This window comes from Ochotona curzoniae, unplaced genomic scaffold (assembly GCF_017591425.1).
Source record: "Ochotona curzoniae isolate NIBS_2020 unplaced genomic scaffold, NIBS_Ocur_1.0 contig_1274, whole genome shotgun sequence".
Taxonomy (NCBI): Eukaryota; Metazoa; Chordata; class Mammalia; order Lagomorpha; family Ochotonidae; genus Ochotona; species Ochotona curzoniae.
In genome coordinates, this window is record NW_024465023.1 from 8,756,827 (window position 1) to 8,775,334 (window position 18,508).

General features: G+C 53.6%; 1 protein-coding gene and 1 non-coding gene across 3 annotated transcripts; both read left to right on the plus strand.

Annotated features, from left to right (window-relative positions):
- Positions 1-2,981: 2,981 nt before the first annotated feature.
- LOC121171927 lies at positions 2,982-3,100 on the plus strand. Its single transcript, XR_005886181.1, has one exon. It is a non-coding gene; the product is annotated as a small nucleolar RNA SNORA31 (small nucleolar RNA).
- Positions 3,101-11,706: 8,606 nt separating this feature from the next.
- CCDC120 (coiled-coil domain containing 120) lies at positions 11,707-18,490 on the plus strand. Of its 2 annotated transcripts, none has more exons than XM_040999037.1 (9): positions 11,707-11,864; positions 11,996-12,086; positions 12,203-12,336; positions 13,028-13,168; positions 13,493-13,787; positions 14,113-14,175; positions 14,498-14,672; positions 14,777-14,875; positions 15,994-18,490. In XM_040999037.1, the coding sequence occupies exons 1-9, from the start codon at positions 11,790-11,792 to the stop codon at positions 16,934-16,936; spliced, it is 2,016 nt and encodes a 671-aa protein (XP_040854971.1). In that variant the 5' UTR covers positions 11,707-11,789; the 3' UTR covers positions 16,937-18,490. The 2 variants fall into 2 exon arrangements, with proteins under 2 accessions (XP_040854971.1, XP_040854977.1); XM_040999043.1 differs by lacking the exon at positions 11,707-11,864 and having other exon boundaries at positions 12,038-12,050; positions 15,994-16,911; positions 17,370-18,490.
- The last annotated feature ends 18 nt before the right edge of the window (positions 18,491-18,508 follow it).

Sequence of the window (18,508 nt, forward strand, 5' to 3'; positions counted from 1 at the left end):
GAAAACAGTCATTTGTGTATACTTGGAATTATCAAAGGGAAGATTGCAGTAGGGTTACTGCAGGGTGGGGTCACTTAAGGGTGATTTGGAGGTGTAGTTGGAGACCAGGAAGATAAATGAGGAATATTTGCAGGTAACATCAGGGGTTATTGATGGGCAGTTTAGCGAGTGGTTGGGATTTATTGGATAGTGGTTTAAGTGGTATGATTGTGAAAAATTTTGGTAGATTTCTGTGGGTATAGTTGCACATAATTTAAAATAAAGGTGGACCTGGTAACCTTTGATGAATGGTTTGGGGTTAGTATTTGGGACTGCAGTTATGGGACCAAGAGAAGATAGCTGGTGGGTATTCAGAGGGAGATTTTGGTGGCTGTTGGCAGGGTGGTTTTGGAAGGAGATTATAAGTTTTGGAGAGTAGTGTTGCATATCACCAAAAGATTACTTCGGGGATATTCTTGGGAGTTGACAATTGGCCACTTGAGAGTGTGATGGGAGATGTTAGGAGGTGGATTAAGAATAAAGATGAGGCTCAGGAAGAACAGGTGAATGCTGACCAAAGATCAATGCAGTGGTTGAGGGTATAGTGAGTTGACAGTTTGTGGATGTAGTCTGAAGAACATTTTGGGGGCCTGCTTGTTCATTTATTTGAGAAGTGGCACTGGCTCACTCCTCAGATGACTGGAATGGCCTCAATAGGAATCCAAAGCCATCAGGAACCCAATCCAGTTCTCCCACGTAGGTATCAGGAAACTAATCCCTTGAGTCATCACCACTGCCTCCCTAGGGACTGCATTAGCAGCAAGCTGGAGTCATGAGTGAGCCGGAATCTGTGTATGGCTTGAACTCTGACACAGGACTCAGGCATCTTTTAAAAATTGCCTATTATTGGACCTGGCGCGATGGCGCAGTGGTTAAGGTCCTCGCCTAGCACGCCTGGGAACCCATATGGGCGCCAGTTATAATCCCGGCAGCCCCACTTCCCATCCAGCTCCCTGCCTGTGGCCCGAGAAAGCAGTAGAGGACAGCCCAAAGCTTTGGGACCCTGCACCCGCATAGGAGACCCGGAAGAGGCTCCTGGCTTCGGACCGGCATAGCATCGGCGTTGTGCTCACTTGGGGAGTGAATCATCGGATGGAAGATCTTCCTCTCTGTCTCTCCTCTCTGTATATCTGCCTTTCCAATAAAAATAAAATACATCTTTTTAAAAATACCTGCTTATTATTTGAAGAGCAGAGAGCATGGAGCCTTCATCTACTGTTTCCCCTTGTAAATGAGAGCCACAGCCAGGGCTGAATTGGCTGAAGTGTGAAATTTGAGTCTCCTATGTGAGTGGCAGAGACTCAGCTGTCATCTGTTGTTTCCCAGGGTGCACAACAGCAGGAAGCTGGAATCAGAGGCAGAACTGGGACACCAAGCACTTCCCTGAGGGATGAAGGCATCCCAAGCAGCATCTTACTGTGCCAAATGCCTGTCCCAACACAGGTATGTTAACAAGTGCAAATGTTGGAAAGCCTGTGTTTTTTTTTTTTTCATTTTTCTTTATTTTTTACAATCTTTACATAGTTAATTATAGCACAAAGGTTCAAGGGCTACAGTAAAGTGGGTAAGACTATTATTTCCACATTTTTTCCCTGTATCTGAGGTAAAGGGGGAGATAAAGAGAGAAGCCCCACCCAGCCTCCCACCCATTCCAGGTCCCCAATGTGAGGCATGCTCTGAGGGTCCTACTCAAGTGGTTTTGATAGTTCGACAGTTATGAATTGTTGCCAGTCTCACCGCTCCAAGCATGATGAGGTCGCTGCAGAATCCACTGATTGACATAGTCCACCTTAGAGTCTCCGTTTGCCCAGTTTTTCACTGCCAACATATGGGAAGCCTGTTTTGTAAGCTGGGTGTCAAAGGACTGTTGTAGTTTGTAGCTGGGGAACTACTAAGAAGCAGAGTACTGAAAACTGCTACAACACAGGTGAACCTCAAAAGCGTTATGCTCAGAGAAAGAAGCCAAACAGAAAAATCCACATATTATATATAAAATGTTTAGGAAAGGCAAATCTATAGAGACCAAAGTTGAGGATCTATGACTTGATCATGTAAGTTTGCCTATAGCTGGGAATGAGAATGAGAATTGATTAAGTGGATTGAAAATGCTCTAAACCTGTGGCTGTTTTATGGTGGTTTTGCACATTTTTGTTTACATAGATTAAAAATGGCTGACTTTTATCATACTTAAAAATATGTCAAGTAGTAAGTTTTTAGAGATCATTAGAGAGTCTTTTGTTGTTGTAAGTTGGATCACTAAAGTATGGTTTGGAATCCACTTGAGTCACTGGAAGACTTGGAGGACATATCTTGGGCCACCAGAGTATGATTTGATGTTTCAATTTGATAACTATAGCAAAAATCATTTCTGTTACTTGAAAAATCATTTCTGTGAGGATCATCGTAGAGTAGCTTTATCAGCGGAGAGCTGCTTGGAGGTCTACATGGGAAACTGCACAAAGTGCAGTCAGGAGCATGCAGGTGAGTGACCAGGGATCTGGGAAGGTGACTTGATGAGGAAAGGAGAGGTCAGCAGAAGGCGGTTTGATGGTGATTTGGAGATAAAGCAGGTGATAATTGAAATTGAGTTGAGCTAAGGTTGAAGCAGACACATCCAGGGCGAGTTGATAATGTTTGTAGTGGTGTTGGGGGCTCTTGGGGAGCCACTTGGGGGATCAATAGTGTGCTGTCAGAGGGCACAAGGAGAATGGTTTGGGATCAACGGAGGGTGTTTTGTGTGCATATGAGATACAGGTGGAGGATGATTTGGAAGTGTTGTCTGGAGATTAATAGCATATGGGCTGATTGTAGGTAGCTTGGGGGTAGTGGAAGGTAGCCTACTGGCACAGTTTGAGTGTCCATCAGGATGGACTGAAGATACTACTTAGGATCAATGGCCAGTAATTTAGGGATATAATTTGGGAATGATGGAAGATAGTTTTCTGTATCCACTGATAGACCTTGAACAATGTGGTCTTGCTCTTTTGTTTTACACTAGGATATAGAGAAAAATTCCAGTGCTCTCTTTGTGGCAGATCAGATTAAACTGGAGAATGCATTTGTTTAAAGAAGAAGGAGGAGGAAGACAATTTAGAAAATTTGAATATTGAAATCCAGAGATAAATGGAGAGAGATTTGGAGATTGCTGAGACACAGTTTGGGGTGCATTTGAGACAATAGTTAATCTGGGTGTAATTTTGATAGCTATAATGGGCAATTTAAAGGTTATAGCTTTACTTTGATATAATGTGATTTGGAAAAAGCTTGAAAGTCAAGAGGGAGTGGTTTATTTGTGCAGCTTGGATGCCCATGGGAGATGATTCAGAAGTACTGCTCAGGATCAGTGGACAGGACTTTCTTTGGGGATGGAATTTGGGGGATGATAGAGCGTGATATGCGCTGCATTTGGAGATGCAGCGATGGCAACTGGAGAGTTTAGAGATGTGAGGGCTTATAGAGAGTAGCTTAAGTACCGCTTGTACCGCCTGGGGGTCCTTGCAGGGTGACTTGTGCGGGGTGCCTGTCAGCTGGCCGAGGGGGCGTGGTCCGAACGGGGTTGGGGGAGGACTTGGCCGCCCTCGAGAAAGCCTGTGCGCACGCGCTCCTAGCCGGTTCGCTCCTGGCGCTCCCAGGGCAGGAAAATCGAACAGCCGACCTGGCGCCTGCGCACTTGGTGCTCGCCGCTGCTGTGGTCTCGCGCCCCGCCCCCCACCCTCCCACCCCAAGGCTCGCGCTCGGTGGCGAGGTGGCCGAGCCGCTGGGGGCGGGCGCGCCCCGAGTGCAGGGTGAGGGGCGGCGACCTGATCGGCGCTCGCACCCTCCCGGCGACCCCCGTCTGGTCACTACGACTCACAGTCGCGCGGCTGAGCGTGGCCCACGGGCAGGGCACGGAAGAGAAGGCGAAGGCGCGCGCCCGGGGACGAGCAGGGCGCAGCCAGGGACGGGGCGCGCCCACCACTCCTGCTGGCCTGCTCCGACCCCTCCTTCGCCTGCGGGTGAGGACCTCTGGTGAGTAAGACACCCCCACACTACACCCCAGTTGGAGAGCCAGGGAAGGGACTGAGCGAGCTGAGGGCCCGGAAACGCTGACGAGGGTGTACCTGTGCTGATATCCGCGACCTGTGACCCTGCGGCCTCACTCCAGACCCATTCGGACCTGACTAGCTGTTTTTTTTTTTTATCTCAACCCCCTGCAGGTTTTGGCTTCAGGACCTTTGGTTTGATCCCTAACTTAACCACATTCTGACCTGATGGGATCTTCATCCTCTTGTCCCCCTAAACTCAGTGCAGACCCCAGTTGTGTCCATAGGATCAAAGACTTGATTGCATATCCTTGACTAACTCTGCCCCAGCTCTGAAGTCCATCTTGTTCTGTCCTGATGCCCAACACTAACCCCAGTTTTTGTCCTGGTGCTTGACCTGTCCCCTTAACTCTTATCCAATCCATGAACCCCCTTCCCATGTTGATTTTTTAGTTTATCTTATCCAGTTCTGTCCTGATTCCTAACCTATGACTTCCTTACTTTCACCCCATGCTGTACTATATCCCTGAGTCCTTTTCTTCACTCCAGTCTTCATCCCAGTTTGCCACCTTCCTTTTGTATGCACCCCCTAACTCTTGCCGTGGTGCTAACCCTGTCCTACTTCCCCCCCCCCCTTTTCTTGTATCATCACCTTCTTCATTCCTGTCCTCTCTCTGTCCTGGTCTTTTCAGATTCCTGTTCCTATCTCTTCTTTTGACCACTGGCTTGGCCTGTCCCAGTCATATCATTCTGGGTTCTGTTCTTAAAACAAAACAAAACAAAAACCGTATTAGTTGAAAGGTAGAGCTGGAGAGAGAAGAAGAGACAGATAGAGAGGCCCTCCATCCATTGGTTCACTCCCCAAATGGGGCTGGACCACGTCAAAGGCAGGAAGCTGCAACTCCATCTGGGTCTCCCCCATTGGTGCCAGGGACCACGTTCTTGGACCATCCTTTGCTGCTTCCCCAGGTGCATTAGTAGGTATCAGGATCAGAAGTGGAGCAGCTGGGATTGGAGCCTGCACCCATATGGGATGCTGAGCAGTTTAACTGGCTTCTGTTCTGTGCTGCACCTGTCACTTGCCTTGCTGTCCCTTTGTTGTACTTTGCCTCTGTCCCTGTCCTGAACCCTAGTGCATTCATCTCCTAACCAGCATTATGACTCATTCCCTGTCTTACTGTTTGACCTCCATCCCAAGATAACTTTGTCTGGTTCACTGTAATCCTTTCTTTTCTCTTCATTTGGCTCTGCCACCTTTTGTCACACCCTTCTACCCTGTTCAGATCTCCTTTCTTCCTAACACCTGCTTCCCAGCCCACTTTGAGCTCAGAGCAGGGGTCCCACTATTCCCTGCCCATGAACATGACGGTTCCTAGCACTTCGGAAGTTCATTGACATGTTCTCCTTAATAAGAGGGAACAGCTTTGTGAATTTTGTGCAGCTTGTGGGGTTTTTGTGTAGTTTCCCAGACCTCCACCCCAGTGCTTTCCCATAGAGCTGTTGTTTCTCTTACTGCCCTAGGAAGACAAGAAACTATTGGGATGCTCCTTGCCCTCCCCATGTGTGAAAGAATATTCTAAATTATTCAGTGATTCTCTACAAGTCTGAGAGCCTGAAAGGTCTGGGTCATGTTTCTGGCTGTGCTTCATTGGGGGCTGTCTCGTGATAGGGGCAGAAGTTGAGAAAATATGCAGATGTTAGGGGACCCACCAGTGTGATGAATCATCTAGGTCACATTACCTTCATTCCCTGGTCTTGATCCTGGGTATGTGATCTATGCTTTCCTCGCCATTAAAAAAAAAAAAAAAAAATCTGTTCTAGGTCTGAGGCTTCAGGATTTGATAGTTCATTCCTATTTATTTATTTAGTTAGTTTATTTATTTATTTATTGGCAAGTCAGGTATACAGAGAGGAGGGTAGACAGGAAGATCTTCCGGCCATTGATTCACTCTTCAAATGGTCGTAATAGCTGGAGCTGTGTCTATCCCGTATGGGCACCTGTTCTAATCCCGGTGGCCTCACTTCCCATCCAGCTCCCTGCATGCAGCCTGGGAAGGCAGTCAAGAACAGCCCAAAACCTTGGAACCCTGCACCTGCGTGGGAGACACAGAAGAGGCTCTGTGCTCCTGGCTTCAGATCAGCTCAGTTTATTCCCTTTTCTTCTGGCAGTAGGCAGTGAACATCTGGGTGCCAAAACCACCTCACCTCTGTGAGGCTGGTCTGGGGGGAAGGCGATGGGACAGGTAATCACCCAGGGTCAGAGTCAGGTCCATCCAGCAAGTTCAATGATGACAAATACAATATGGGCTTCCTTTGCCATCTTTTGCACTCTTCCTTGATTCTGAGAATAGATGAGGAGGATATGGATAAAAAGAGGATAATGTGTCACTCATTTATGTTTTGTGCTTACATTGTTTTCCTTTTTAAAAAAAGATTTATTTACTTTTTATTGGAAAGGCACATATACAGAGAGGAGAGACAGAAAGATCTTACATCTACTGGTTCACTCCCTGCAGCGTGTGGAGCTGAGCTGATCCCAAGCTTTTTCAGGGTTTCCCATGTGGGTACAGGGTCCCAAGGCTTTGGCCTATCCTCCATTGCTTTCCCAGGCCACAAGCAGGGAGCTGGGTGGGAAATGGAGCAGCCAGGACACAAACTGGTGCCCATATGGGGCCCTGGCACATGCAAGGCAAAGATTTAGCCATCTGCTGGTTCATTCCCCAAATAGCAGCTACAGCCAGAGCTGAGCCAGTCCGAAGCCAGGAACTTCTGGGTCTTCCATGTGAGTGCAGCGTCCCAAGACTTTGGGCCATCCTCCATTGCTTTTCCAAACCACAAGCAGGGAGCTGGATGGGAAGTGGAACAGCCAGGACATGAATGGGATTTTGACACTTGGAGGTGGAGGATTAGTCAGTTGAGCCAATGCACTGTCCCCTAATTGTCATGTCTTACATAATGATTAGGGCAACTTCCCGTGATGATTCTGTGAACTGTGTCCAGATCTCTGCTGTTCACTCCCCTGAGCTCCCAGGGCAAGAAGTTGAAATAGCAAGGGTACCCTGTTAGGTGTATCTATCAGGTTCTTACACTTTGTGTGGTCAGTAAAGTATGCACGAGAGAGAGAGGGTAACTATTCTAGCTCAAAATGTTTCTGTGTACCCTTAGTTCCTATATTTGGGTAGTGAGACTTCTGGCCATGTATCTGAATATATTTGTATCATACATTTTTAGTGGTGAGTAGGGAGAGATCAGATCATGAGGGAAAACAGCTCTGTTTCAAGTATATCTGATTGGACTTGCATATCTGGGCAGTGAGTGTGGAGGGTTTAGGGGTTAAAGGGATATAGACTCTGTCTCAAAGATCCCTGAACACATGGAGCCCTGGTTTGGAGTCATGGGCTTTCAACACTATCTCTGCTACAGGACCCTGAGTCAAAGAAAATGTGTATTTGTATAAAGAGGAATACCCGAGATGTGGCAGCTAGCAGATAATGAGCAGCTCGCATGAGCTGGGCACGGGCCCATGCAGGCTTTCAATGTATGAACTCATCTCGTGCTCACAGCAACCCTGTGAGTTCCAGATCATTATCCTTATAGCCATTTAGCAGATAAGGACATGGCGGCCCAGAGAGCTTAAGTAACTTGTCCAAGCAGTAATGTGGGCACTACAGGGCAGAGAATCCCAGATCCCCCGTTTACCAGCCATGAGAGCCGAGTGAGGCTGAGGACCCGCCTGGGGAGAGGCGTCATGGTGGGGCTGTTGAAGGTTGTGCACGGGGCAATGACGTGTGTGGATCACTGTTCTCACTTGTCTGCCTGGCCCGCAAGGTCCAGTTACCTACTGTCCCCTACTTGCCTACTTTTGTGGGAGTGTGCTGCTGTTATTACTAACAGTTGTTAATGACACGGTATTAAGTTTTCTTACACTGGGAAAATGCCTTCCCAAATTACTTTGGCCTCTTTGTCTCTCTAGCCACCTTTTCCCCACTTTACAGATGAGGAAACCTAAGCCTTAAGACTCAGTTTGCATTGCCAGCCACATTCTCTTGGCCCCAGTTCTATAAACATGTTCCATGTTCCCAACATCCCCGGTGGCCCATAAGAAGAGGTGGGGGCAAGGAAGAGAGGACACTCCCCCTCCCCACGCTCCACCCTCCACCAACTGCCATCTGCCCACCCTTCCCTGCCTGTCTTCAGCAGCCCTGGGCAGGGAAGGAGGGGAGGCGGGGAGGGTGATGAAAGGGGCCTTTGTGTCCCTTGCAGGAAGTCTCCCACTCAGGAAGAAAGGTGGGCAGGGGTGGCAGGAGGCCTCCGTGTGCTTGGACGCTGCTAATAGAGAGGCAGCTTGGTTGCCCACCAAGCAGGTTGGGCACTGTCCTACTGTCCTCTCTTTCCTCAGTTTGCTTTCCTTCTGGCTTGAGTCAGGGCTGCTGCAGGGGCCAGGGTTTGGGTGGGGCAGAGGAAGCTCCTACATTGCCGTGGGTGGAAGCATTCCCGGCACAGGAGACTTGTCGCCCTCAGTTGCCTTGCCTGTGTCACCTCAGGGAGCACCAGGTGTTCAGGTACACATGGCTTTGAGAGGGCCTCAGGGAGGTCTTCCTTCTGCAGCTGGGAAGGTGGTGGGGTTGTGAGACCTGGCCTCTCCTTGGAAAGGCCCGCTTGTCCTGGCCCTGACTTGAGGCTATTTCCCCAGCAAGGGTGGGAATTGAATGCCTCTAGCCCTCTTCTCCAGCCCTGTGCCCAGGCCTCTCAACTCCGCCTCCGGAATGTGCTGCCTTCAAGCCCCCACCCCAGAGCTTCAAGGTTGTCTGGTCCGCAGACTCTAATCCTTTGCTAGTTGGGGCAACAGGAGAGGCAGCTGCTACTCCCGTGACTCTTAGCCCTTCTGCCCCAGGCCTCGGGTCTAGAGACTCGGGGAGGGTATTGGGGGGGAGATAAGTTCTGGGCTGTGGGATCCAAAGGAAGAGGGAGTTCCAGGCTGTTTCCTTGGCCAAACCAGGGACCCTAAGGGGATATGGCCCTAGCCCTGATGGCAGGCAAGGCAAGGGTTAAAAGGGGTGGGCCGGCCCAGTTTCTGGCCAGGTAGGCTGGGCCATTACCTAGTAGGAGGCGTCCAAGGCATGCGCCACTGCTGCTCACGGCCACTACCCACCAAGCCAGGCCCTGGGAGAGACAACTGTGCTTTTGAGAGGCCTGAGGCTTCCACCCCCCAGCATCCTCAGCCTTTGGTGAGCACCTGGGACCCTGTGGCGGGGGATGAGGGCATGGGGGTGAGGTGAGGCATGCTGAGTGCCTCTCGGAAACAGCCTGTGAGGTGGAGTGGCCTGTTGGGCAGTATGGGGGGGCGGTCCAGCCAGGAAGGAGTGCCTGAGTCGAGGGGCAAAGCCCAAGATACCCAGTTTCCTTTTTGGCAGAAAACTGATTCCTGGCCGGAAATGAACAGACTGGTCAATGAGGAATAAAGGAGGAGGAAAGCATGGGTTTCCCTTCTTTATTCTGCTTCCCCACTTCCTCTCCTCCTCCCCCGCTGCAAGAGTCCAGATTTGGGGAGTTTGTGTTCCAGTGGTGGCAGGATACAGAAGTGGGGGTCCGCTCACAGTGTGGTGGAGGGGGGTGCCACCCGGGTGAGGTGTCTTGGTTGTAAACAGTCATTACCGCCAGGAATTTCTTTCTCAGCTTGTAGTGTCAGAAGGGCAGACCTGAAAAACCTGCTGGGCCCGCCTTTGGGCGTGTGTGTGTGTGTGTGTGTGTGTGTGTGTGTGTGTGTGTGTGTGTAGGGGGGTGCCCCATGTAGCTCTCCTGCTATAGTCCATTCCTGTGATGGGTCCTGGGACCATGGGAGACTCAGGTCCTGGCAAGGGAGTTGTGTTGGGGAGGGGGCTGCTGGGGTCCCCTTCTTACCACCTGGTGCTTCATGGGGACAGGGCAGCCCCTGGTCCCAAGGCCAGTGTGTAGATGGTAGGTGAGCAGAGGTAGAGGTTCGGGAGCCGGCTGTGGGGGTGTGGGGGTGTGGAGCATTGACCCTACCTAGCCTGCCTAGTGACCCCATGATTCATGCCTCAACTATGTCCCTGAGGTCAGGCCGACTAGGTGGAGCGGGGATTCCTGTCTGGACCCCATGTTGACTTCCACGATGCTCTGAGTTCCCAGGGAAGGCAGGAATGAGGCAGAACAACTTGGTGAATGGGCTCATCTGGGGAGGACATTGGCTTTCTGCTGGGTGGGCAAAGATTCAGGGGAGCTCTGGGACAGTTGACCAACCCCAAGTGGGGGCTGAACTTATTAGAGCATCAGAAGCTGAGGGGCAGTGATGGGTGAGCTGAACCATTAAGGGAACACTGCCACGCTGGAAATTGGCAGCCTTCAGAGGGTGGGTGTGAGAGTGCCTCCACGCAGAGCTCGGGTCAGAGCCCTGATCCCAATGCAGAGGACAGGGCACCACTGCTTCCAGGGAGAGGCACAGACCCAATGTCAGTGTGGAACTCCAGTAAGATTGGCAGCCCCTTAGAGGTAGAGATATGGGAGGGGCTTGGGCCCAGGCCTCTGTGGTAGCCTGAGTCTGTCCCATACCTGGCCACGCTGTCAGGACAAGCTGTGCATCTCCAGGTGGGCGGAGATGGGAACTCTGTGGCCCCATTAGGCCCTCTCAGTCACCTGCTACCAAGTATAGGCCAGGTGGTGGGAGGTGATGTCACCCGGCTGCCCAGCTGGGGAACAAGCAGTATGTGGGAGGAGGAGGGAGCAAACTCAAGACAAGGGGACAAGGGCAGGGCTGGCGACCATCCAGGGAAGCTCCACGGGCTGCCAGCCATGCGTCTGGAGACAGAGAAGGAGGCAGCAGGCAGGTGGTTTGTTATCTGTGGCTGTAGACTGCTTTTTCACAGAGCCCAGCAAGATCACTGCCCATGCTGGTCTGAGGCCAGGCTGAGGGAGAGAGGGGAACTGGAGGGACCCTGGTAGCAAGGGAATGCTTAAGTTGCTGCACCAGAGCCATAAGACCAGAACCAGGGCAAGCAATATGGACTTGAACCCTGGCTTAACTACACTAGCCTTCGCTGACTCCATCATTTGTTCAGCTGGCAAACATTGGGCACTTGCTGTGTAGCAGCATTCCCAGCACTGGAGCTACTGATGAAAATAGGACAGATCTGTCTCTTGTCCTCATGGCACACGGGAGAGCAGAGGCATAATCACTTAACTGGACACCAGTTGCAAAGTCCTAACACAGGGCCTTCTTCAGGACATGCCATTTAAGTCCCAGTATGATACGTCAGAAGCAGGGGCCTGGGGCAGTGAGAAGATGCTCTGCTTTAACCAGCCAGTCGACCAGCCAGCAGCCACAGCCTGAACAAAAGCCCTGAGGCCTGTTGGACTTAGGGAGCTTAGGAGGAAGTTGGAGGGACTGGAGCAAGCAGAGCTCTAGTGAGGGAGTGGGTTTCGGATGTTCTGGGCTGTGGATAAGTAATGTCATCTCTCTATATGCCCTTCTTCTTGTCATCTTCATATGACAATGAGAAAACCACCATCAGCGGGTGGCTGTGAAGATTAAACGAGGCACAGTGGGTAGCTGTTCCAGGCACCCAGGTGCTTAATGAGTACTGGTTGTTGTTGTTATCTGAATCTGTGCCATGAATTCTCTCCCCAGGCAAGACTCCTGGCTGTGGCCCATGGGCCTCTGAGGAGGCGTTGTAAGTCGGCCCTGCTCTCCACTTGCTGCGCTCCCACTCCATGGGAAGGGAGCCAAGGTACCGGGCCAAGCGGGTCCAGACGGCAGCACATGTCCCCAGAGGGCAGATGAAGCAGGTGGTGGGGTCAGGGTACTTTTTATTCCAGCTGGGACATGGGAAGCTGTGGCAGGCCGGGACCTGGCAGGGAATGGGTGGTAGGGGAATCACAGGATAAACTTCCTTAATGGCATTCTGCATCACTGCCAGGCCTTGTGTACCCATCAGCTCCGGCCTCCGGACAGCACCAGGATGGAAGTCAAAAGTCAGCTGATCAGCTCACCTACCGTCAGCACCCCAGGTTGGTAGCTGGTTCCCCCTCCTGCTGCCTCCTCCACCTGCTCTGAATCACCACCTGCTCGCCTGGGGAGGGTTGCTCCTTGCTGGGCCACTGATCCCTGCTCCCTCTGTGTCCAGCTGCCCCATTTGGAGAGGCTGCCCCCCAGGTGAAGTCTGAGCGGCTGCGTGGGCTGCTTGACCGGCAGCGGGCCCTGCAGGAGGCGTTGAGCCTGAAGCTTCAGGAGCTCCGCAAAGTGTGTCTCCAGGAGGCGGTGAGGGCCTTCTTCCCTTCCCCTCCAGGGGTAGGGTGTCTGATGGGGATGAGAAGCCTGGGTCCCATACATCCCCGTGTGGAGAATGAGGTAGCACTTGGTAAGCCACTTGCCTGGACTGTGGATGTTCTGGTATTTCACTCTCCTTCAAGGCTGGCTTACATGGCTTCGAATCTGTACCTCTAGGGTGATACAGCTGCACAGTCCCCTACTGATAATTTAGAATTGGCCAAACCTCAAAAGACAAAGAGTTCTGAAGACTGGCAGCAAAGGAGGCCATGGACAAATGTTGGGGATAATCTGTAGTTTCCACTGTCCCCTTTCAGCATGAGTGGCCACCATTTGTCCTCAGTCATGTAGTTGAGTCCAAACAAACCCAGACCCTGAGGAGTGCACTGGGATGTCAGTGTATATAGGCTGCTCACTTTTAGAAATCTAAAGAATTCTGAATTCCAAAGCAGGTCTTCCTGCCTGCCATGTTGCTGCCCCCACAGTCTGGGCCAATAAGAGCTGAGGGTGCACACAGCATACTTGCCCTGTAGAGCGCTCAGGAAGAGGGAGAGAGATGGCCAAATTGGAGGTACTGAACAGTGCCAGTTCCTGAGAAGACTTGTCGCTCCTGGGCTCATCACTGTTTCTCCCTATTCCCCTTGGCTAACCCCTGGTCATCTCTGCCCCCTGCCTCCCCCAGGAGTTGATTGGCCACCTACCCCCTGAGTGTCCACTGGAGCCTGGTGAGCGGCCCCAGTTGGTCCGCCGGCGGCCCCCTGCAGCCCGTGCCTACCCTCCACCACACCCCAACCCAGCACATCACTCCTTGTGCCCTGCCGAGGTGAGCAGATGGGTGTCAGGTGCCTGACAGCAGGGAAGGACAGATATAGCAGAGGACTGTCAGCATTGAAGCCAGGGGAGGGAGAGGCTAAATGCAACGGGTTCCTGCTAAGGCGAGGGGGTAGAGTATTGATGCCTAAGGCTCCCACCCCCAGGAAGATGGGTAAACCCCCACCCCTCATCAAGCTAGGCCTCACCGCTCCCCCCAGACGACTGAGGAGCTCCGCCCCGAGGTGAACAGACTCATTCCTGGGAAGAGGGTCTGAGCCGTGTACCTGGCCATTCCCAGTGCTTCACCCTGTCCCACTCTGCCTGTGCCCTGCAGGAGCTGGCTCTCGAGGCCCTGGAGCGCGAAGTATCTGTGCAGCAACAGATCGCAGCCGCTGCCCGCCGCCTGGCCCTGGCTCCTGAGCTGACCACAGAGCAGCGCCGGCGCCGGCGCCAGGTGCAGGCCGATGCACTGCGGAGACTCCACGAGCTGGAGGAGCAGCTCGGGGACGTGCGAGCTTGCCTTGGCCTCCCAGGGCTCCCACCGCCCCAGCCCCTGCCAGTTCCCACGAGTGCACTCATGACTACCCAGGGAGTCTGTCTGGGCACACGCCTCAATCAGCTCAGCCAAGGTGAGCCAGGCCCACCGTGACTCACCAGGGAGCAAAAGGATGGGCTAGGGACAGTAGCTAAGGGATGTGGGTGAAAAGGTGAAGCCCAGCCAGAAGGCAACTTAAGGGATCCAAGCTGTAGAAAGTCAGAACAAAGCAGACTGCAGGGAAGGGACACTGACCCATAGGGACCAGGTAAGGGAGGACCCAGACTGCTGCTGGTGGTCTTGGAGCCCACTAAAGGTGGGTTCTTGGTGAGGGACTAGGGCAGGGAGGAGTGCAACCGGTGGTGTAAAGGGGTGGTACCAGGAGTTGAAGGGTCAGGCCTGCTTCTTCTCACCTGTAGAGGACGTAGTTCTGCATTCGGAGAGCAGCTCCCTGTCCGAGTCTGGGGCCAGCCATGACAATGGTGAGGACCTGTGCCCAGCTCCATCTCTCCCCTCAGTCCCTCCTTAGCTGCACTCCTTCCTGTGACCCTCCTCCATCTTGTCGCTTCACCCTCCCCGCTCCATGCCCCCACTGTGTCTTCAATCCCAGACCTAGCTGTTGGCCCTTTTTGCCACCTCACTTAGCCCTGTCTCACCCCTACACTCCTCCCTAGTCTGCTTCCACCTGTCTTAGTACCTGCCCTTCTGCTACAGCACAGCTGTAATCCACTGGTTCCCTGCTCCCCCCACCCCCACCCTGCCATGGACCCCTCTCATCAGATTCTACTTCTTCCTCCCATCCAGAGGAACCTCGTGGCTGCTTCTCGCTGGCTGAGCGCCCATCACCACCCAAAGCCTGGGATCAGCTGCGGACTGTGTCTGGGGGGAGCCCCGAGCGGCGAGCCCCATGGAAACCACCCCCATCAGATCTTTATGGGGATTTGAAGAGCAGACGGAATTCTGTGGCCAGCCCCACCAGGTGAGTGGGAACCCTTTACCTCCTTTCCCCAGAAGCCCCGGCTAGCAGGGGGGCCTGCTGGTTGGGCATCCCTGACCAGTGTCCACCCACCTGTCTCTATCTAGTCCCACACGCTCGCTCCCCAGGAGTGCCTCCAGCTTTGAGGGGCGAAGTGTGCCTGCCACTCCTGTGCTCACCCGGGGCTCTGGCCCTCAGCTCTGCAAGTAAGGAGGCTTTGAGAGTGGGAGCCATTAGTTCTCACTGAGGGTGCTGGGTAGGGTGCAGGAGGACATGGGAGGCTGGGCTGAAAAGATGACAAGTTGTCTTGGTGGAGAATAGGGTGGGAGTATGGGGCAGAAGCATCAAAGTTTGTGAGCTTTTCTATGCATCCTCCCTACCCCTAACCCCACCCTCACCGCCCGCCTTGTTTGTGAAACAGGCATAATAGCATATTGTGCCCTTGAAATACCTGGGCGTTGAAAATTCTGGCCAGTGTGTCCCAGACATCTGCTAGAAATCAGGTGCTTTCCATGTTACCAGCTCATTGAATCATCGCCAAATTCCCCGAGCTGGGTGTGTGTGTGGGTGTGTGTGTGTGTGTGTGTGTGTGTGTGTGTGTGTGTGTGTGTGTGTGTGTGTAGTTGAGGGGTGTTATTGTTTTTCCCACTTTATACATGAGGAAACAGCAGCACAGGAAGGTTGGAGTTGCTTCCTAGCCAACTGAGTTCCTGGGCTATCAACCCAGTGCAGGGGCTCCCTATTTCTTCTCACTGTCCTGCTGCTTAAACACTTAGCTCAGTGCCTGCTTTGGCCAGGCTGTGAACAAACCAAGGCTGCTCTGCCTGTGGGTTTACACAAATGATAGCTTGTCAGGGTGGGTTGTCAGGTGCTTCTCACTCTTGGTGGCTGGGACAGGGACCGCAGACAGGGTCTTCAATTCTAGGCCTGAGATCTGAGGTCTTAAGACTGCATCCTGAAAGTTATGCCAAGCTGGGAGAAGGGCCTTGACCAGGCGGGAGGCAGGCATTGAGGCGCCAGGTGTATTAGCAAGAGTCCTTTGTGCTGGCTTCCTCTCTAGCCCTGTGCTTCAGTCACAGCCTCCTAAGAGCTCATGGCCCCAAGAGCCCTGCACATTTTCAAGCCCAGAACCCTCCAGGCCAGGATGAAGCCCTGATGCCTTTTGGTGCTACTCCCTAACAGCTTAATACATACAGCTTCTAGCCCTGGAACCCATTTCAGAGATGTGAGAGTGGAGATTATGAAAGAGATGAACTAGGGAGAGCACTGGGACCATCTGCCTCATTTTTCTGACCCTACTCCCATGATACACTCTACACCGTAGACCTGAAGGCCTCCATTCTCGCCAGTGGTCCGGCAGCCAGGACTCGCAGATGGGCTTCCCCCGGGCAGAGCCTGCTTCCGATCGCGCCTCCCTCTTCGCAGCTCGTACCCGCCGCAGCAATAGCTCTGAGGCCCTGCTGGTGGACCGGGCAGCTGGAGCAGGAGCTGCCTCCCCACCTGCCCCCCTGGCCCCCCCTACTGCTGGCCCCCCAGTCTGCAAGAGCAGTGAGGTGCTATATGAGCGCCCCCAGGCAGCCCCAGCCTTCTCCTCCCGCACAGCTGGTCCCCCAGACCCTCCCCGAGCAGCCCGGCCTAGCTCAGCTGCCCCTGCCTCCCGCGGGCTTCCCCGCCTCCCACCTGTGTGTGGGGACTTCCTCTTGGACTGTGCCCTCGACCGGGGCCTGCCCCTCCGTGGTGGTAGTGGGCCAGCAGGCTGGGGGGAGCTGCTGCCTGCAGCTGAGGTCCCAGGACCCCTGTCCCGTCGGGATGGGCTCCTGGCCATGGTCCCTGGCCCACCACCTGCATATGCCACTGATGGTAGCAGCCCCCTCCTCCGTAGCAAGGACCTGCACACCCGTGCTGCCCGCACGAAGCCCTGTGGCCTGCCCCCAGAGGCTGCTGAGGGTCCAGAGGGCCATGCCAACCCTCTGCTGTGGATGCCCCCACCCACCCGCATCACCCCCGCTGGTGAACGTGGTCACAAGAATCTTGCCCTGGAGGGGCTGAGGGACTGGTACATCCGGAACTCGGGACTGGCAGCGGGGCCCCAGCGCCGGCCAGTGCCTCCCCATGCAGGCCCGCCACACCCACCCTTCCTGCCTTCCCGCTGCTTTGAGGTGGGCCAAGCGCAGTACGGGGCTTCGAGCCAGGCGCCTCTCCCACACTCGAGGAGTTTCACGGCGCCCCCTGTCTCTGGCAGGTACGGAGGAGGGTGCTTTTACTGATGGGTTCGGGGGTCTCTTGAGGTAGCTGCTGAGGTTACCAGCACAGGCCAGGGAGCTGCCAGACACAGTAGCTAATGACTTAGACCCCACAAGGAATCAAGTGGCAGCCTCAGCCTGGGGGTAGGGATGGAGTGATGGGGGGCACTGCTGGCACTAGTGCTCGGGGACTTGGTGACAGCAGGTCTGTAGCAGGCTACTGGAGACTGGGTTTGAACAGAAGCCAGGCCACTGAGAGGGAGGCACACCCTTGCCCACCTTCCTCTTCTGCATGCCCCAAGCTTGGGAACCCAGAAGTGTGGTGCTGTGCTGTGCTGTGCCTGCCTCCACCTCTTTAATGAGCCTCTTCCTCTCTCTCTCTTTCCATGTCTTGTCTGTTTCTTCTCTTCTCCATCTGCCCTGCCTGTCTTCCGGATTCCTGCTACCCCCTCCAAAGATACTACGCGGACTTCCTGTATCCCCCGGAGCTGAGTGCTCGTTTAAGTGATGTGACGCTAGACGGGGACCAGTCCTCCAGTTCTGACCCCCAGACTCCAGGGACGCTGGTCTGACCTGGTTCTGATAACATCCCCGTGTTGGCCTGGGCATGACTCCAGTCTGGGGAGCACATAGCTCATCTTGTTGAGCCCTGAGACAGAGCTGCTGCTGTCAGTCTCAGGGGGTGAGGTGGGGTAGGGGTAGCACCAAGCTCATCTTCCAAGGCCCCTGGCTCCCTGAGGCCCAGGAGTGGGACTGACAGCCTGCTCCTCCTCTAACACTGTGCCGGGGACTGAGGGACCCTAGCCAGCTTCAAGGAGGTAGGAGTGCAATCATGGGGGGGTCCACGCCCCTTCCTCCATTTCTGTTTACAGTTGTGATTTAGGTATTCACTGTCTTCTCCTACTCCCCCACCCTGCCCCCGCACTAGGCATTTTATTAAAAAAGGGAAACTGTGATCTTATCCTGGTTGGGTTCATTCCTGTCCCCATGCCCAACCTATTCCATGCAGGAACGCCCTCCCACAGAATGGACCAGGTAGGGTCTCGGGGCCCTGTTTGGCACAGCCAGGAGACTCTGGTATGAACAGGACTCCCTGCCACACTCCCCACCAGGGCAGTTTTTGGGGAGATGGGCACTATGCTCACATTTGGAAGGATCAAAGGCTCTGGGTGTAGTGCCCGAAGGAGCCCCCATCGCTGTCTGGGCCCTCAGCCTCTGCCCTGACCATGCCCAATTAGGAGGCACCATAGGAGGGGCCAGGGGCAGAGCCAGCGGGTTCAGGTTGTGTCCTGGGATGCTGCTGTGGTTGAACCTGGCATCCAAAGATGCCAATAAAATCCTCAGGTGACGTTCGGCCACGGGCCACAGGCCACGTCACGTCTTCCTTGTCTTTCCTTCCATTCACTTTTTAAACGAATCTACACAAGCTGTGTTTTCTATATCTGTCTGTGATTTTCTGGAGTTGGGGGTTCCCCTGCCCCCTTAACCTGGTGTTCAACTTTTCTTTTTGTACAAATGGATCTGGGCCCAAGACACTACTCACACTGGAAGGGGATTTCTATAATAAATGTGCAAACTGAACCCATGCACTGGTCC

What these genes read in the sequence shown, in the direction of transcription:
- CCDC120 (XM_040999037.1), top strand. Translation starts at nt 11,790, where the DNA reads ATGGGAAGGGAGCCAAGGTACCGGGCCAAGCGGGTCCAGACGGCAGCA. An exon ending in CCTCAATCAGCTCAGCCAAG is followed by an intron (nt 13,788 to 14,112) that starts GTGAGCCAGGCC and finishes TCTCACCTGTAG; the next exon opens with AGGACGTAGTTCTGCATTCG. An exon ending in TCTGGCCCTCAGCTCTGCAA is followed by an intron (nt 14,876 to 15,993) that starts GTAAGGAGGCTT and finishes TCTACACCGTAG; the next exon opens with ACCTGAAGGCCTCCATTCTC.